The sequence below is a fragment of the Pelodiscus sinensis genome, chromosome 17 (genome assembly GCF_052426305.1).
Source record: "Pelodiscus sinensis isolate ZL-2025 chromosome 17, ASM5242630v1, whole genome shotgun sequence".
Taxonomy (NCBI): domain Eukaryota; kingdom Metazoa; phylum Chordata; order Testudines; family Trionychidae; genus Pelodiscus; species Pelodiscus sinensis.
The window spans coordinates 21,959,820-21,978,527 of NC_143068.1; the positions used below are offsets into that span (position 1 = coordinate 21,959,820).

The 18,708-nt window shown below is 48.7% G+C and overlaps 1 protein-coding gene across 1 annotated transcript in view; it reads left to right on the forward strand.

Annotated features, from left to right (window-relative positions):
- LOC102450506 (opsin-5-like) overlaps positions 1-16,967 on the forward strand; it is a 29,452-nt gene extending 12,485 nt beyond the window's left edge. Inside the window, exons 4-5 of the mRNA XM_075901221.2 lie at positions 8,010-8,338; positions 12,811-16,967. Coding sequence (XP_075757336.2) covers positions 8,010-8,338; positions 12,811-13,389 — 908 coding nt within the window. The 3' untranslated portion in view covers positions 13,390-16,967. The remainder of the gene's footprint in view (positions 1-8,009; positions 8,339-12,810) is intronic.
- Positions 16,968-18,708: the final 1,741 nt, after the last annotated feature.

Consider the following 18,708-nt stretch of genomic DNA (forward strand, 5'->3'; position numbering starts at 1 on the left):
ACCTGGGATCGGGTCACTCTGCTTCCTGCCCCTGCACTGACGTGCTGCAACCCAGCTGGGAGATGGCGGCAGAGTGGAGCAGGGTGCTGCATTGCTCCACTTTCCGTGGCTCTCACTGCAGCAGTGAGTGTGGTGGGGGCTGGACCCTGCTGTTGGCCTAACACCAGGCCACCCGGTAATCCCACGGTCGTGTAGCGTGGGTGGAGGCGGCTTTGGTGAAGGGGTGCAATGGGGATGGGAGGGGCAAAGCAGGAGCAGGAAGAGGCAGAGCAGTGGTAGGGCTTGGGGCAAGGGGTGCAGTGGGGTAGGGTGGCACAGGGGTTGCTCCAGGCACCGTGTCCCCCTAGGGACAGCTCTGATCTTCAATCTGAAATGCCTCAGGTCAATTAACCTTCAGGGCCCAATTCAGGACATAAGCATTTATGGAGAGCCCAGTTCCAATGCCTTAGCCACATGGAGTAGTACCTGACTCCAAGGAGTCACTCGGGGCATGTCTACACAGCAGGGCAAAGAAGTTGAATTAAGCTATGCAACTTGAGTTACACAGTTGACATAGCTCAAACTGAAATAGCTTAATTCGGCTTTTATCTGTGCAGCAGGAAGCCAAAAGGAAGAGCACTCTCCCTTCGACTCCCCCCCTCCTCGTGAAATGAGGGTTACAGGAGTTGGAATAAGAAGTCCTCCAGCTCGACATTTGAAATAATAGCTTGCAGTGTAGATGCGTTTTGTTATTTCGGAATAACACTAGTTATTCTGCAGTAACGCTGCTGTGTAGACACTGCTTCCACCGGTTTCTGAGGCTCTTGAATAGTCAGATGCTAGCCCATGGGAGTAAGGGTGGCAGAATCAGGCTCCAAACATGTTAGGAGGCAGGGCTTGTTAGGGGCTGGGATGTCTGGGGGAAGACTGAGTGGGGAGGCAGCTGGGATCCTTAGTTGTCCATCTGCATTTGATTGTCAGAAGGCTACTCTCCATTAAAGTAAAGACTCATGCTCCCATCCCTGCCCAAGCACCAGCACTGCTCCTCCATACAGCCACCAGGGCAGTGAGCCCAGGGGCACCAGAAAAGACAACAGTCTGGACTTTTCTGGCAAAGGGGTGAGTTTTAGCTAGTGCCCAAGGAAGGAGCTTCCATAGCAGGGCCAGGGGACACTAGAGGATTAGAGCTGTTCTCATAAGCACATGAGGAGGAGGGATGGCAGATGTAGTCATGGTGGGTAACAGCCACTTTCTACCCCACTTCAACCCCACAGTGGGGGTCATATACGGGTAGAGCCCTGCAAATCCAAGGATCTTTGCTTTATATCTGTCACTATCTGCAGCTGCGACTCATTTTTGCCGATACAAATATTGCATCTGGAGCCCTTCCCACTTGCAGAGATCCGCAGGTAGCCACCTCTGCGGACGTGGTTATCTGCCGGTCATGTCTGCAGAGGCAGATACCAATTCTGTATCCATGCAGGGCTGTAGGTGAGGGCCTCAGGAAGACCAGTTGCCTATGGGAGCCTGGGAATCCTCTGCATGCTCTGGAGAGGGGCTCCCTGCCTGCTCTAGATATGACAGTGCAGTGGGCAGCTGAGGATGGCTGGAGGAGGAGCTACTGGACGGACACACACACACACACACACACACACGGAACCTGCCTCCCCCAAGAGGAGGGCTTGAGCCAGGGGCTGTGGCACAGCAAAGGCAAGTTAGTGGTGGCTGCACAGAGGCGGCAGGCTGGGCTAAATTCCATTGAGCCTTTGGGCAGGGAGGGTGAGTTTCATAACATGAGACAGTAATTGACATAACATTCACCCCAGTAGGAGCATTAGTCTCATGGGGTGTATTTTAAGGAGATTGATTCATGAAGCAATAAAATGAGTGGTGCACACTACAGCCTAAGCCTCTATACATAGGCACATTGTAGTGAGCGTATGCCAGCCTTGTGCATGCAGATGAGGCATCGGGCATGAAATTCTGGCTCTAAATTGTTGATATTTTTCCTAACCATAGTATTGCAAGAAAGTGTCGTATTTCCCCTATGGCTGTATCAGGATGGCACGGAGAGCTGGTCTAACTGTGAGAAGTTGAGCGCCGACCTTTTATTTATTCCACCACTGGCAAATTTAACGCTGGGTAATAACTAACATTGCTGGCCCAAGTGCACAATGGGACAACTCCCTTTGGCAGCACCATCTTCACCTTCACCTGTAGTTCTAGATGCTAATCTAACTGCTTGCAACTCCACCCAAATTTGGGTGGGAATTAGGTAGTTAAAGAGACATACTTAGAGTTGTACCTGCAGTTCATGGTCTGGGTACAAAAACACACACACACACACCCACACCACCCCCCCCCCCACACCCCCAACCTCCCTCCCCCTACCCACCAAAACACACCGGGTACAAATCACATCCAAAGGGCAGCTGAGGTCTAGATACCTGTCTAGACATGTATCCTAGATGTTTTTATACTGTCCTGAAGGAATGACTTACATTTTCTCATTCAGACAGCTGAACCTGTCAACCAAGGTATATCTTCACAGATTTTGGATTTCAGACAAATATGAATATCAAAGCCCAACCATATTAACTTGATTTTCAGACAGATCCTCCAAGATATAGTCTCCAATAAATAAATGTAGCAGCCCAGGAAGGACCCAAGTAGCTCATTTCAGTCACTTGTTGAACGTGTCTCCATCTTGTGCCAGAGTTTGGTGGATTGGTGATTTACCCACCCACAAATGCACAGCAACATACTTCTGCAATGGAGGTCCTGGGAAGGGAAGCCCAGGCCTGTCCACAAAGCAGCATCTCAATGGAGACCATGATGCTGGGTTATTAGAGCCTGATGTGGCACCAATGAAGTCCAAACAAGTGCATACATTGGTGTCCCTCTTGATGATGTAGAAGTACCTGATGAACAGGCTGATGAGCTTATGCAGCCCTTGACCTAAGCCTTAGGCAACCAGTGGCAGCTGCCTGAACCCTGCTTGGGAGCACGTCCCTCCAGACAGATTGGAAATGTGCCCTCTGTTCTATCAGGCACGTCCCTTCTCAATTAGGGATGTAAAAAGTCATTTAAAAATGTAACTGGGTAACCACTAAAAACCACGTGCTGTGGACTCAAGCTTAAATAAGCTTTATCCTGCAGAGCCTCCAGCGAAGCCTCTCTGGAAGCCAGTGTGTGGCCTGAGGCAAGAGAGCTGGGTGGGCTCTCCATGGACAGGGGCTGCTCTGGCCAATTGTCTGGAGCAGCCCCAGCCTACAGAGGACACCATGGGGCTGGAGCAGCCCTTTGCCCAGGGTTGGCAGGGAGCTGCTCCAGCCCTTACTGGTTAACCCAAGCTGGCAAACCTCATCCATTAAGGGTGAGGCTTACCAGGTAACCATTTACACCCCTAGTCTCAATACTTCTCTTCCTCCCCCCCCCCCATACTCTCCCCATCCCAGCAACAGTGGGAGGAAACAGAACCAAAAGGAGAGAAGAAATTTTCCTGCCAGCTTTAAAATTAACACACAAAGTTTCCCAGTGAACTTTGTTTGGCAAGTGCCACGAGTGGTCACATTCTTCGATTTGAGAGGCACAAGGCACTGGCAGCCTCACACTTTCACACCCCTCCCCCAGGGGCCAGATCCCAGATGCACAGAAATACTGACTGCAGAAACACCCAATACGTGTGTGCCAAATGCCTATTCACTCGCCAGGAGGCACGTTTTTGGTCTCTTTGGAGAGCTAGCCCTTAGTGGTAGCAGAAAGTGACTCTCGAGAACTAGAGTAGGGACGCGTGGATTCTAGTTCCATTTCTGCCAATGTCTCCCCATAGTACACTGGCAGCAGTAATTTGATTGTTTGTGTTTCTGCCAGCTGTATAATGGAGATAATAAATAGTGACCTGCTATTTGGGGATTTGCAATGATTAATCGTTTGTATGTAAAGTACTTTGGAAGAAATGAAGGACACTAGCGAAGTGCCACTGTTACTTAACGCATTACTTGATGCAAGTCAGAGCCAAACTTTCCGTTGAGTTCTCATTAATTCATGTCAGGATTGGGCCTCCATACTGCACAATGTAGCTCCCTCCTTCACCACAGCTAGGCTGGTACCTGCACACTCAACTGCCTGTCTGCAGGGAGACACTGACTTGCTTGCAAACTTTAACAGATGCATGACGGGGGAGGGACACAAAGCAGATGTTCTATAGAGGCAAACAATCCCATGCAGAGAGACAGCACTGGAAGGAAATCGCCTCAGTTAAGCAGCCAGCACAAAGCTTATGGGATCACTTTTTATAGCTGCAGAAATTGATCACAAAAGATGGGGAAAAAAAAAAAAAAGAGAGATTAAATTTGGCCATTAAAAGGCAGACATCTTTTCCCTCTGCAATTTCTGTTTCTGCTCTCTAGATTATTACTGCACTTGGTTATGTGGCTTCTCAAGCTTATCTTTTTCTGTAATGCACTTGTGCATTTTCCACTAGGAAATGACTAATCTCAGCATATTTTTAATTGCTTCATTTCAAAGAAAAGTTTTCAACATATGTCTGAAGATTGGGCTCTTTAAAATTAAGCCCTTAGAAGATGAGAGAGTTTAGGATTTAGGGGAGGGAGAGGGAGCAGAGAAAAAGCCAACTTGTGTTTCATTGACTGGGTTTTCTGAAGAAAACTCTGATAAGGCTGTGGATTTAAATTTACATAAAAGTTCTGATCTCTACGTTTCCAGATGCAAATCCCCCAAGGCACCTCCTCCAAATCCTTATTTGTGTCAAGGAAAATGGCTGTAGAGCTCACTCATTCTCATCTCTTCCTGTAAGCGGGCTAAGGGCCACTCCATGGGACACTGAACCATACCCACTCAGTATGTGGGCTATATGTACACAGGCCATTTCAATGAACTCCACCCCAAATTCGTGCATAGTAAACTCCACCTCCTTTCCCTGGGTAGGTAAGCCCTAGAAGGCAAGGAATGGGGGAAAGGGACTATTACAAAGTATAAGTGCTTGGTCCAGGTTTAATAATATAAATGCTGATTGACTGGCAATGCTCACCAGGTCTCGCATGTGAGACTAATAGATCTCACTGGGGTATGTCTCCTGTTACATAACCAGGAGAAAGTGAAGTATTTCACCATGAATGCTATAGGCCACCCATTCTGTGGAAGAGGAAGGCCAGGCTTTCTACCTGTTAGCCAGTCAGGGTTTTACCCACTAACTGGGGCACATCATTCCTCTTTCCTCCTGGGCCTCATTTTTCCAGCCTGTCAGATGAGACTAAGAGCACGTTACACTGCAGGGCTTAATTTAGGACAGGGCTCAGCCCCAGCACTTCTAAGCTTGGCAGGTCATAGTCCCGGCACCTCTGTGCTTGGCGCATCAGTTATGAACCTTAAAAAGGTGCTCAGGCCCCAGCACCTCTTTCAAAACAAAATTCAGCCCTGCTGTATTGCCCCGCCCAGCAGTGAGACCCACAGGCTCGCTGGGCCCCTGGTCAAGGTGGGGAGGGGCATGCTCTGTGCCCCAGAAGGGGAGGGGCCTCAAGTGGAAAGGACGGGGTTGGAGCAAGGCAGCTCTCAGCACCATGCTCCCTGCTCCCCACAGCACTCCAGCAGTGATTTAAGGCCTGGGGCTCCAGCCGCCGCTGCTGCACTAGTGGTGGTGGTCAGCATCTCCAGGACCTTCTCTATTGCTGGGCCCAGGAGCAGTTGTCCCCTTTGTTCCTCACCCCTATCAGTGGGCCTGCTGCCCAGAGCTTGGTGACGCTTCCCTGGTTAGTATTTGTTCAAGTCTGAGGTCCTCCGCTCATTGCCGATTGCGGTTCTCCACCAGGCAGCTCTCTGCAGTGCCGTGGCTGATCGGTGCTCCTGAGCTAAAGCGTACTGTGCACGGTGTCCATGGAGACATGCTCCTGGCTGGACGCAAGGCAGAGTGGTGAATGGCAGGCAGCAAGGCCTTAGGCCAGAGTGTGTTACGCTCCTAGAGCTTCCCGTAACAATCAGCATCTCAGCTCCTCTCCCTGGAAGATTCACTCCGCAACAACCAGCTACTAACAGCTTATTGTTCTCTCCCATGTGGAGTTACACCAGGGGTAACTTTAACCCACTGGAGCTAGGATCATGTGCCTGCAAACTGTAATGACTTCAAGCCTACATTTCCAGAAGGCCTCCTGATTTGTACCAGAAGTTGATAGGACTGCTGTGGAACAGCTCTCGTCCTACCTTGTGGGACGCTTAGAGAGAATGGTGGTAGGCAAATCTTCCTCCCCGTTCAGACTGAGTTCCTGTGGAGTCCCACAAAACTCAGACCCCCTTCTCCAGCTCTTTGGAGGCATTGTGGGAAACTATGAAATGCCATAGCCGCTAATGCCAAAACACAGAGAGGATGTCATCTGTGCATCATTGTAAATAGCTCCATTGCCTTCCGCCTGGTGGGACAAGAACCAAGCATAACACAGAGGACGGAAACATTGTAGACACCTATCTACCACCTTCACCTTACCCTGGCTCAAAGGGGTCTGCTGAAGACTGTTACATCAGCGCTCCGGGGCGGCGGGCTGCTGAGAAGTGCGCACCATAGGATGACCACACACACAGCGCTCTCGTTCACATGTGAGCAGCCAGAGAACTGCACCTCCTCTCAGCAAGAGGCCTGGTTGCAGAGACCGAAGCCCTCTGGCCCTCCAGGCTGGGTGCTGGCCACAGGCTTCATCTAGAGACGAGGGCTTGGACATCAGGAAAGCTTGAAGCCTTTACCAACTCCATAGCACAGCAACCTTCTTCTCAGCAACACCAGCCACCAGGAGTTACCACTCTGGATCCCGGTGGAACTCTGCATCGAATTCAAGGTCTCAGAGTTAAGCTCCAAAGCCTTGCCTGGGATCGTCCTGGGATACTTCACAGAGCCCCTTCCTGTAACAATGACCTTCCAGTCCCTCCACAGCTGCTTTCCTCAGGGTCTTGGAAGTGACCCTTACTGGAGAAGGCCAGAGTCAGTCTCATGCTCAGAACCCAGAGGGACAGACTGGTGTACCTGTGCATGTAGTTCTCATGACGGGGCCCTCCACCAAACTCCTGCAGCCTGCTGCCTTTGTTCTGCCATAGTGCACAGTTTCCTTGTTACAGCCAGCCTTGCTAGAGTGGGGGACCTAATCTGCTATTCTCCATCCTGTGACTAATATCTAGACAAATGGACATGAGTGGCACATATCAAGAAGCCCTACTGCTTGGGGCTGGAGCTTTCCATCAGCATGGACAATAAGGGACACAGGATCAAAGGGCTTCTGAAAGTATTTGCAGGTGTAACAGCGGATGTGTGTAAATCCAGTTCCATGCACAGAAGTGCACACTATTTACTGTGCATTAAACACCGCATTGCCAGAGGCCCTTTGAAAACACGGTCCTGAGCCCATGGACATTTAAAGGTCCAGAGTGCAAAGCTTTGTCTAAAGCCTTTGGTGGAGTAGTTGCCAACCCTCTCTCCCAGAGTACCTCAGAAAACGAAAGCAGAGAGCAACAGTTCTTCAAGAAATGCTACTGACTGAGCTAAGAGCAGTGGGGGAGGGGAAGGAGCCTCTGCTAAGGGTAGTTTGGTTTGTACCAAAAAAAAAAAAAAAAAAAAAAAAAAAAAAATTAAAAATTAAATCTCCTCCATAAGAGCCTTTGCTACCAGCAGGGAAAGCAGCATGTACCCGCAGACATGCTTTGAGTGGAGGAGTAGAAGATAAGTTCTGGTCTTAGCTCTGCCTCCTGCCCAAGGTGACAGGCAAGTCGCCTGGCTGTGCCCCAGTTTCACTATCTTTACAAGGAGGACTCACCCCTTTTCTAAGTCTGCTCTGCCAGAAATGCCCAGGGAGAGGGGTGGTTCGTGGGTAGGGCCTATTCTAGATCAATGCCCTGCGTGTTGGGCTGGCTCAGAGAAATGGCTCCAGATTCCAGGCCTTTTCGGAAAGCCAACCCACCAGAACGCAGAGAGGTCAGCCTCAGCCCTGGTCTTCGAATGCCTGCCAACAGCTGCCATTTCTCTCTTGCAGGCAATAAGTTCTCCCCCACCCATGCTGGAGTCCTGCTACTGTGTGTCTGGGCGTACGCCCTTGTCTTTGCCGTAGCTCCTCTGGCCAACTGGGGCAGTTATGGCCCAGAGCCCTACGGGACAGCTTGTTGCCTGAAGTGGAAAGCTACGACCAGGGAGGCAGTGATCTACATCGTGGCGCTCTTCGTCTTCTGTTACCTCTTCCCCTGCCTCCTGATCCTCTTCTCCTACTCACTCATCCTGTGGACTGTGAAAGTGGCCCGAAGAGCCGTGAAGCAGCACATGTCACCGCAGAGCAAAGCCAACAGCGTGCACAGCTTGATTGTAAAGGTAGGGCAAGCGGGTGGGCGAGCAGCAGAGACAGCATAGGGGCTTTGCAGGGGCGCTCACCCCAGGTGGGGAAAGCATTACTAAGGGGATACAGTGCAGACTGGGATGCTGGACCCCATGAGGCCAGGACAATCCCCTTTCTGTGCCTCCGTTTTCCTACCTGTAAAATGGGGATGATACTCTCTGGTTGCCCAACTCTTAAGGCAGCACATAAGTAAGGGTGAGATACTGGAAATCCCCTCCCCTAAAAACCAGAGGTTAAAATGAGCTGGTACCAGCTAGTACAGCGAACTAGTAAGAAAACTGGCCAAAGCATTCACTACTGGCTTATTTTCACCTCTTGTTGCTTCCTCTCCGGGATGCCTGGGCTCATACCCTCCAGCCAGGACCAAGCTGCTGATGGGGAGGGGCCGGGGTAGCTTTGCTGTGGGCTCCCTCTGGAGCTGCAGCTCCCTCATTGCTGTGTGTGCTGCTGCCACCCCCAGACCACCAACTCCTCCCTCATAGACAGCTCCTGCAGCCTGGCAACACAGCAGCAGCTGAAGCTGGAAATATTCCTGGAAGTGCTGGGCTTCTCCACCTGCCAACCCCCCTCCTCCTTGCCGCATGCTGGAGAGGAACCATGGCTGCTGCTGCATGAAGGTGGGGGGAGGGGAGAGCTCAGGGTGGTGGAGCCCATTGCTTTGGCCATGATTGGAAAGGGTGGGAGTGGTGAGGACCGGTGCAGGATCCCATGCTGTGGAATGGGGCTCAGAGCCTGCGGGGTCTTCTCTTGCACCTGGGCTTAGTGGGGTTGGCTCCCTCCTTCCACATTTCTCTTGAATGTGGTTCTCTCCACCTCCGCCCTATGCTATCTGCTTTCCATAGGGAATCCCTTAAGCTGGAGGAGAGGAGAGAATTGTGACAGTGAGTTCGGGCTTTTATTCCAATATTAAAAGTTTAATTCTAGAGCACTGGCAGGAGTAGCTTTAATTTCTGTACCAAAGGCACACGGAGGAAGCCACAAAGTTAAGTGTATAGGAGAATGGTGCTACGGCTGTACTGGTAAGCAATTGAAGTTACTTCCACCTCTTCCTAAAATAATCTTAGGACAACCCCCCCTCCCCCAGAACTCCCCTTTAGACCAAGAGCCCCAATTTGAGAAATGCTGGTCTTGCCTGTGAAAACTGTATGGCACACAAGACAGCAGATTTCGTAGGGTGATACCAAGTTTCACAGTCCACGACGTTGTTCACAGCCGTGGATTTGGTAGGGCCCTATTGATACACCTCTTGTAGGGGCTGGAAGAGCTTGCAGGGGACCGGACTCTGTGATCTCTCACTGCTGTGACCCTCTAGTGCAGCTGGAATGCCTGTCCAGGTCATTGGTTGAAGACGATGCAGTATGTAGCATTCAACACGATTTGCTTTACTGCAGCACGTCACTAGTACTGCAAGTCCAGCACCTCATGCTTTAGAGTAGTGATTCCCAACCTGGGGCCCAATCAGCGCATAGCTGTGCTCATGCAACCTTCAGGGCCATACAGGTAGGATAGACACTGCATGGAGCGGCCCACATAACAGAGCTGGGTGTGCAGTCCACAGTGGTAAATAGGTTGAGCACCAGAGCAGTGTGCCCTCCTTTCCTCCATGCTGCTGGCCAATTGATCATGTTAGGCCATTCCTTTCTAACCCCAGCAGGGATCAGCTGACGCCAGAAGTATCAGGTTTCATTACCTTTCCTGAGTAACTAGTAGCCAAGATGCCTCAAATACTCCAAGACTTGAGGGTTAGATTCTCAAACAAGCTAGGCATGCAAATATATGCATTCACATGGACACTTCGCAACATTCAATGCTCAGTTTACTGCCACTGTTCAATCAAACCAGGTAACACACACAGCACTATGCCTGTAGCTGCTGAATCTATGAAGATCTGGCATATCCAGACAAACTCATCAGAAGACTAAATTCTGAAACCACTTGCTCTGCACTAGAAATAGATCTGAACCAAAAGCCAGATGCTATACCATCTAAATGTCACCCAAAATTTGATCCAAATCCTTGCTCGAAATTTCCTAGCTCTCCCCCTTCTCTTCTTTCAAAGAAGAAACAGACACTACTCTTCAAATCCTCCTTAGGCACAATGGCAGTCAAGACACATGGTGGAGGATTGGGAAAGTGTAGGTAATAAATAATTGACAACATGAAAGTGGGAAGGGAAAAGATGGAGGTTGCCATTTCCCTGCATAGTGACATATGAATGAAACACACAGGCTCATCGACTGAAAGAAATTCTCATTCGATCAGCAACAAATCTTGTCTGAAACTATTCCTTCCCTCCCCCACATTCCCCAGGCACGAAACCTTAAAACAAAAGGGAAGTGAAGGCTGAAAATGTGATTCTCTTCCGTCCCTTTGCATCTCAAAATCTGAGCATCTCCTGACTCTCTAGTGCTTCAGCATCTCAGACTGTTCCCAGAGCTGCCTTGATTTGCTGGCAAACATTCTCCTTTTATTATGGAGCAGTTTGGAGCCAGAAAGGCAAAGCCACCTTCACTAGTGACAGATGGAGGCAGCTTCCTGGAGGCCATCTTCAGACATGCTAGGCTCTTGCTCACTGAAACAACAATTTGTTTGGAGCTCCGAGTCAAACATTTGAGGGAGTCCATATTTCTGTGCCCCTAAACTAATGAGACTCCTTGAAAGCTTCTGGAAAGGAAAAGTGTTTGCCAAGCCCAATTAATATTCTAGGTGTGTATGTGCATGGTGCTAATACAGCCCTTGCCTACCTCCTTTAAAGTCATCTGATGGCTTTGTTTTCCTCTATTAAATTACATTGGAAATAAAAAAAAAAAGGGCTGCCTTCATGACTCACTATTCCCCAGTCTACATGCTAATACTGTAATTTACCAGGGGCTGGGGGGAGGGAGGGGAAGTCTGCCAAGAGATTGATGCCCTTTTTAAAGGAAAAAATTTGATTTTCTAACAAACTCAAACATATGTTTGGTATTGGAAGAAGAGTGAACTTGTGAGGAAGCAACTGGGCCAGCACGTAATGGCAGGGCTCTGAGTTAACTTCTTTTGTGCCTTTGTTCTTCATCTGTAAAATGGGAATGAGAATACCCCCACCCCTCCGCTTTCTCTGTAGAACGTATGTTCTTTGGGACAGGAGCTGTCTCTCACTGTGCACGTTGAAGCACAGAGCTGACTTAGGGCTTCTTGGTGTGACTAATACAAGAATTCTTCTGTCCCAAAGAGCTTATGTTCAGCCCACTTGTGCTCTTTCACATCTCCTCACGCTAAGGAAAGCCTCAGGATTCTTACCCTTTCCCCACCAAGTGTCCTGCGCTATGTAGAACAAAACAATATGGTTAATGCCATTGAAGGTCTAATATGACTGAGCTGAAACATGCTGCCTTGCTTGGCCTGTGTTGGTTAGGTTGCCGGGTGGCAGGGTAGCCATTTACATACTGCACCTTCCTGCTTGTCCAAGCAGCATGCTGCTTTTTAGATCAGGAGTTTTCAAACACTGGACCATGGCATGTAAGGGCAAGATGCTAGCTGGCCACAAGATGCTGTGTTTACCTGCCCCTCGGCAGGTACAGGCAATCGCATTCCCCATGGGCTTCAGATCACTGTTCCCAGCCCTGGGAGCTGATGTGGACCAGGACGCAGCTTCCCACAGCTCCCACGGGCCAGGAACAGGGATGTGCAGCCCCCAGGAGCTGTGATCATCTGTACTGGCGGAGGCACAGGTAAACAAAGCATTTCACAGCTGGCTAGCGGCTTGCCCTTCCAAGCCACCACGCAGAGTTTGAAAAGCCCTGTTCTAGAGCATAGCTATTTAAAGAAACAGGTGAGTAGGGCTCTCAGACTTCATTCAGTACACCACTCCCCTGGACATCCACCCCATGTAACCCAGAGGCACAAGACCAGTGAGCAGGAGTGTGACGTCTGCTCTACAGCAAGGCTTTAGCCCCCCAAGGTCCCAAGTTCAATCCCACCTGCTGATAACCTCTGGGTCCTTCAACATGTAGGCAGGGTTAAAACCTCAGAGCAAGAGAGGGCAGACAGGAGTGCTTACGCTCACACCTGGTTTCATTTCGACAGGCCTCTCTCAGGAGCTATTTCCTGCATTTAGGTCTCCTGACTCCATCCCTATTAGAAGTTTTTGTGGTCTGTTGGTGACTGGGAGGGAGTATGACAGACAGAGACCCACCTCCTGTTCATGTCCAGGGTATCATTTCCTCCCTTAGATGCATTGCTGCAGCTGGGTTGCTGAGGAGAAGTTTGAGCCAGAGAGCTGGCTCTGGCCCCTAGGGGCCATGGCTGAATGATTTGGGGTTAAGGTCGATGTATAACCCTCCCCCATCCTCTCCTCACTTAGGGATGCTTACACATGCAATTTTGAGCATAGGCCTGTCTGGTGTGCACTGCAGGAGGGTTGGGGATACTGTGTTCTCTACCATTATCATTTCCTTTTCTCTTCCAGCTTAGCGTAGCTGTGTGCATTGGATTTCTGGCCGCCTGGACCCCATATGCAATTGTTGCCATGTGGGCAGCCTTTGGAGATGCCAGCCAAGTTCCAGCTCTGGCCTTTGCCCTCTCTGCCGTTTTCGCCAAGTCCTCCACCACCTACAACCCTCTGGTCTACCTGCTCTTCAAACCCAACTTCCAGAAGTTCCTCTCCAAAGAGCTGTCCCTCCTGCAGGCCATCTGCGCCATCCTCTGCTGCAGCCACCACAGTGTCATCCCGCTCCAGTCTTTCCAGACCAGAGAGGCCAGAACCTCTGCCAGGCTCTCCACAGCCTTCCCCGACTCCCCCGGGCCTTGCAGGAACTGCAACGACACTTTCGAATGTTTTAGTAACTATCCTAGGTGCTATAAGCTCACCCAGCAGCCTGCCCCAACAGCCAGGCCTAAGTCCCTGGCAGATGGGCCTGCCTGCCAGCCAGCTCTGAAGAGGAACATGCCGGTCATGGTGCTAGTGACAAGGAAGAAATCGGGAATGGGGACCACAAGCATGGCAGGATCCATTCTGCCGTCAGACATTGTGAAAGATCTTATCTGAGCATCTCGGGAGGCCAGGGTCTCCCAAGCAGGATGAGGCCTCCCACATTCTAGACATCAGGGAATATTTTAGCTCCATATATTTTAAAAAAAATAATCTGTTTATGTGGCAGATGGGCCCTGACCTGCAAAATGCCCTTTATGGGATTCAGAAAAACCATACACCAGCCTTCCATTTTTACTGTTGCAATTCTGGGCCCATAGATTGTCCCTACAAACATGGACAGTGGTGCCTGGGAGTCTGGCCCTCCGTGTATGACAATGATGATGTTTCTATAGCAACAGGCTCCTCAGGGCCCCTTTTCCATATTCTGGTGCTTTGATGGCCAAGTATGACCTTTATTCTCTTGAGAAGCATTATCTAGCATGCAGGGTGGAGTGCAAGAAGTCCTGATCCCAGCTACAACAGACTACAGTAGCCTTTTGCAGCCCAGTCATTTAATCATGTCAGTTTTCCCACTCATCTACCTCACAGGGGCTTGCAAAGATTAAGACGACAAGGCACTCTGCAAATGTCGACTCCAAAGAGCCCTCAATGTTATGTTACGTCTCAAGAGACACCTGGTGCTTATGCCGTAGTACCCAATCTTCTCACATTAATGCAACCCACTACCATGAATATAAAACAAAACAGTATCCCACACCTAAGAATTTGGGGCTAAGATGATCCCCTTCAGCTAATACAGGTTTCATGTGCTGCTCTCCGCACTGTGAGCAGCAAGACTGCAAGTGCACGACATCCATTTAGGTGGACTTGCAGCAATGCAAGACCGGGCTTTGTTGTCCATTTAGATTTCAGGTGCAATTCAAACATGGAGGCAATACATTGCTAGGGGAAGGAACCAGGGTAAAGGACCTCAGAGAGCTTATCAAATGACTTGATCCAAAATCCATTGAAGAGGATGGAAAAATTCATGATTACGTGCTGAACCCGGACACAGGGCAATTTATTAGGCAGAAGATGGAAGTGAGACTCCAATACACTCAATCTGGACAGCTTGAATTGCTTCCTGATCTCAGAACACACCCTCCACTGGCAACACTGACCAAGTAGGCACAATATATATATATATATATTTATTCAAATGTGTGTGCGCAGAACACTCCTGCACAAGCCCTGCTAGGAAAGTAAAGCAATTTACTGAAGCATTTGGATATTTAAGGGAATCACAAAACAAGAATATCCTTCAGTGACAGAAAAAAGGCTGCTATGTTGAGCAGATACAAAAACATCTAAGTATTACATCTAAGTATTAAATATAGATCAATATGTACAACTGCAGAGTTACTGTGTGCAAGATGACCCAGACTGGACAAAGAATGGGTACATGGAATACACAAAGAGATGCCCGATAGCTCTCCTATAGAGTTGGCTATTGAAATTACATTTCTCGGACCATAAAAAAAAAATATGAACACAACATCCTTAACACATGGAACACTAGCTGCCTTGCTGTATAATATGCAGAATGTTTCTAAGATCCTGTAGAAACTCTCTTGGCCACCAAGAATGCTAAACAAATGAGGAGTGAGAGAAAATAGTACACAATGGAAAGGGAGCAGCCAGTCAAGCGACTCATATAGAGTCTGGATGCATGGAAGTCAATGCATTTTGAAAGAAGCTACTGGCTAAGAAAAATTTCTACCCTAAATACAGGGGGAAAGTGATAATAGGTTCAGGCTGAGAGATAAAAAAATAAATAAGAGAAGAACAGAGCTGTAGAAGAGTAAACTCACCGCTGGAGCACCACCTCACGACTGAGCATGGCCTGGCGATCCCTGCTGACAATAGCTCTGGCCCTCTTGTGGTCTGGCTCATCTTGTGCCTCAGCCCTCCAGCCAGACTGCTCTTCGCCTCTTCAAGGAGAGCTGCAGGTCTCACAAACAATGGCAGGACTTCAAGCTGAGTCTTTGGCCCAAGTTTGCCATCCCCAGTCTCTGGGGTCTTCAACCACCTTTTCCAGTGGTTGGTAGGGTACCACAGACTCTCCCTTTCTTCTAGGTTCCAAGCCAGGGACCCGGTACAAAGCAAGCAAGGTCTGTCTTCTTGGGCTCTTTCCTACCCCTAGCTCAGCCATCTACAAGCCTCCTCTACAGCCCTTCCTTGGCCTTATGTAGCAACATTCCTCATGCCCACCCCAAGGGGTCAGGCTTCACCCATCCGGCCAAGGTTGGCAGGATTCCCCCTCTGAATTCTCTAAACAATCCCAAATCAACCCTATAGATTTAAACCACCTGCACCCCCACTGGGTGTGAGCTTCAATCCTTCTCAAGTCCTCCCTGCTTCGCCTTAGCTGAACACCAGCTCTCCAGCGTGCTACCCTTGGAGTCATGTCCCTATTTTGAAATACTCCCTAGGAATGAACTAACTCCCTCCTATCCCGTCTCCCTTATTTTCCACCAAGCCAGTTCCAAAAAACAGAAGCCCCCAGCCTTCTCTCTCATTGCACTCTCAGTCCCTTTAAGGAACACCTGACTTTTTCAGGTGTATCTGTTAATTGACATACTTATGGCAGGGGCTACAGGTGGCAGCAAGCAGACTAATCAAGTCCACAGGCTCCTGTTAATCTTCTCAGTACTGCTGTGGGATTTACACTCCATCGCAGGGCAGGGGGAGAAGATTATACATATTTCTTAACAGCCAATGGAATTGGAGATGCAGCCTCCACCACCACTGTCCATGCCCATCACTGCCCCACTCCTGCAGAGCCCCAGGTGCTGGACTGTAGGCCCTGGCCTGGCTGTCAGGACTACGATGCCTACAGGAGAGCCTCCACAGTCAGTAGCCAGGACCCTGGGTGGCAGAGGGGCCCCTAGGCATAGGCTGGGATCCTGGTGCAGGACCAGTGATGGAGATGCTGGGCACAAAATGTGGGGGTGCTTCAGTCAGAACCCCCTTGTACCCCTGCCTATGATAGCAGCAATGGTCCAGATTCTAAAAGCCAGAACTGTGCCTTACTAACCCAGCTGGCTATACTGATTTCAAGGGGGTTATGCACAGAGTAAGGGTTTACTGAGTGTGAATATGGGTGGCAAAATTTGGCCTTAAATCAACAGATTTTTCCCATCTATTGGAAAGACAGAGCAGCTCAGACATTAAGAAAATGGCTCACAGTACAAACTAATAATAATCAGCTGATCAGATGTTTAAAGAAAAAATCCCATAAAATATGAAAATGGCTCTTTGACCGAATAAATTTGACAAACATGATTAAAATAAGATTGCAAGTTTCTGCCCCCCTTCTCTGACTCCATTACTTTAACGTAATGCTCAGGGCTGGGAGGCATCATTCACAGCATTGGATCCCGTGCAGTTTTTGCATCACTTTGGGTAACTCGTATTACCTCTCTGTGCCTCAGTTTCCTCATCTGTAAAATAGTTTAGCCTCTATGAAAACCTGACTATGACTAAGGTTTCTAAAGATATTTTAGGTCCTCTGATGAAAGGGGCCCTAGAAAGGCAAAGCATTGTTGATAGGATATTTATCTCAGGATCTCTAAGTATTTACTTTTGTTTAATACTAAGAAATGCAGGACTGTCAGAGCCAGAGACTGGATAATAGCAGTGCACTTGGGAAGCCACCCAGGAGAGATTCAGGTGCCACCCAGCTGATTAGCAGAGCGGTGGTGCACATCTGCAAATGCTACAATGCACATACTTTTTTTGTGCGCCTGGATGAAAAAATTAGAGGGAACATTGGTAACAGTTGCTCCAGTCAGTTTCACGTGGAGGCACATAGGACACTAGCGACCAATAAGAAATGCATGAGCAGAATTGCCAGTGCCAATTGTTCAAAAGTCCTGAGTCAGTTCACAGAAATCCAGGAGATTGGCTTTAAAAAAAATCATGAAATTTAAATAAAGTTGGGAGTACTTTCTACTTCCCTTTGGTTGCTGAGCCTCCATGGGAGTTGCAAGCTTTTCTTCATCACCATCTCTAATAAATAAATGAAAAGTGAGATTCCAGGAATCTGGGAGCTGGAGCTCTAAGAAAAACCCCAAATATTGTGAAATTGTTGGCAACCCTGCAAAAGTCACCTGGCAGAACAAGAAAACCATAACAACCCCCACCCCCCAGCTGCCATTAGACCACATTGTAATTGGCCATAGAACAAGTCAGAAAGAGGTTACTTTCTCTCTCCACTTTGAAACCCTCATGCGAAGGGCACGGTTGGCACAGAGCAGGGATAGCAGCTTTTACACAGCCTCACCATGATGGAGGCAGGGCCGGAATGCAATGTTCTTCAGGAATCCCTGGTTGAGAGATGCAGTGCCTAGAACCCAGACTAATTTTGAGCAACTCTGAAATACTTTGAGACCAGCACAGAACCATCGCAAGGCCACTGCACTGTGCTGCTCAGAATCCAACCTTCTATGCTCTCACACTGTTTTGCTAACCACTGAAATCATGATGCTCCTCACATAGCTCCTTTCATCACAGGCGCTCCCATTGCTTTGAAGTCAGCAAGTGAGTTAGCCTCCCTACAGTCCTGTGATGGGGGGAAGAATTGTTATATCTATCTGCAAAAGGGTCAGCCAAGAAACAAAGATGTCAAGAGACACACTCCAGGTCACACAGAGAGTCAGTAGCAGAGGTGGGATCAAACCCAAGCTCCCTCATGTAGTGATTACAGCAAGATGCCTTCCTGGTCACATTTAATGAGCTATTCCTAACAGTGATTTTCTACATCAATTTTTCAGTATCATTAGTTAATTAACAAAACTACCCTGCTCCTCAATCCATTCAGCAGCACTGCAGGGGAGTGGCACTAGACCATTAAGGCACTTAACTAGTATGGTAAATTATTTTCTCTCTAGTGAGATCTTGGCAAATTTCATTTCACATACACCGCGCTACTGTGATCACATGTTGCTCTGTATTCTTTCCACAGCTCACGATAAATTACTTGTCTTCTATATTCTGTAATCTGATTCTTATCTCTTTCTCATGGATTATTCTCTGAAGATACAGAAATTGCTATTCTTAGAATGCACTCTCTGAGCAATGGAATACTGCTATCTTTTCTTAGCTTTGTGTGGCCTTTTCAGCGGTACTAATGCTTTACACATATGTCGCAGAATCTGTCATTCAGAGGGCACAAACCACTTAAAATATTAAATAATTTGAGCTTCATACAAGAAAGAAAAGGATAATCCACATTTTGCATATCGGGAAACTGAGGCACAGACAGGTTGAGAGACTTGCCCAAGGCCACACAGTCAATTAGTGGCAGAGCAGGGAATAAAAGTCAGGCCTGTGGTCCAAGTGCTGCGCTTTCACCAGGACTATAATTGTGCTGCGTACTTGTCCTGCCCAAGT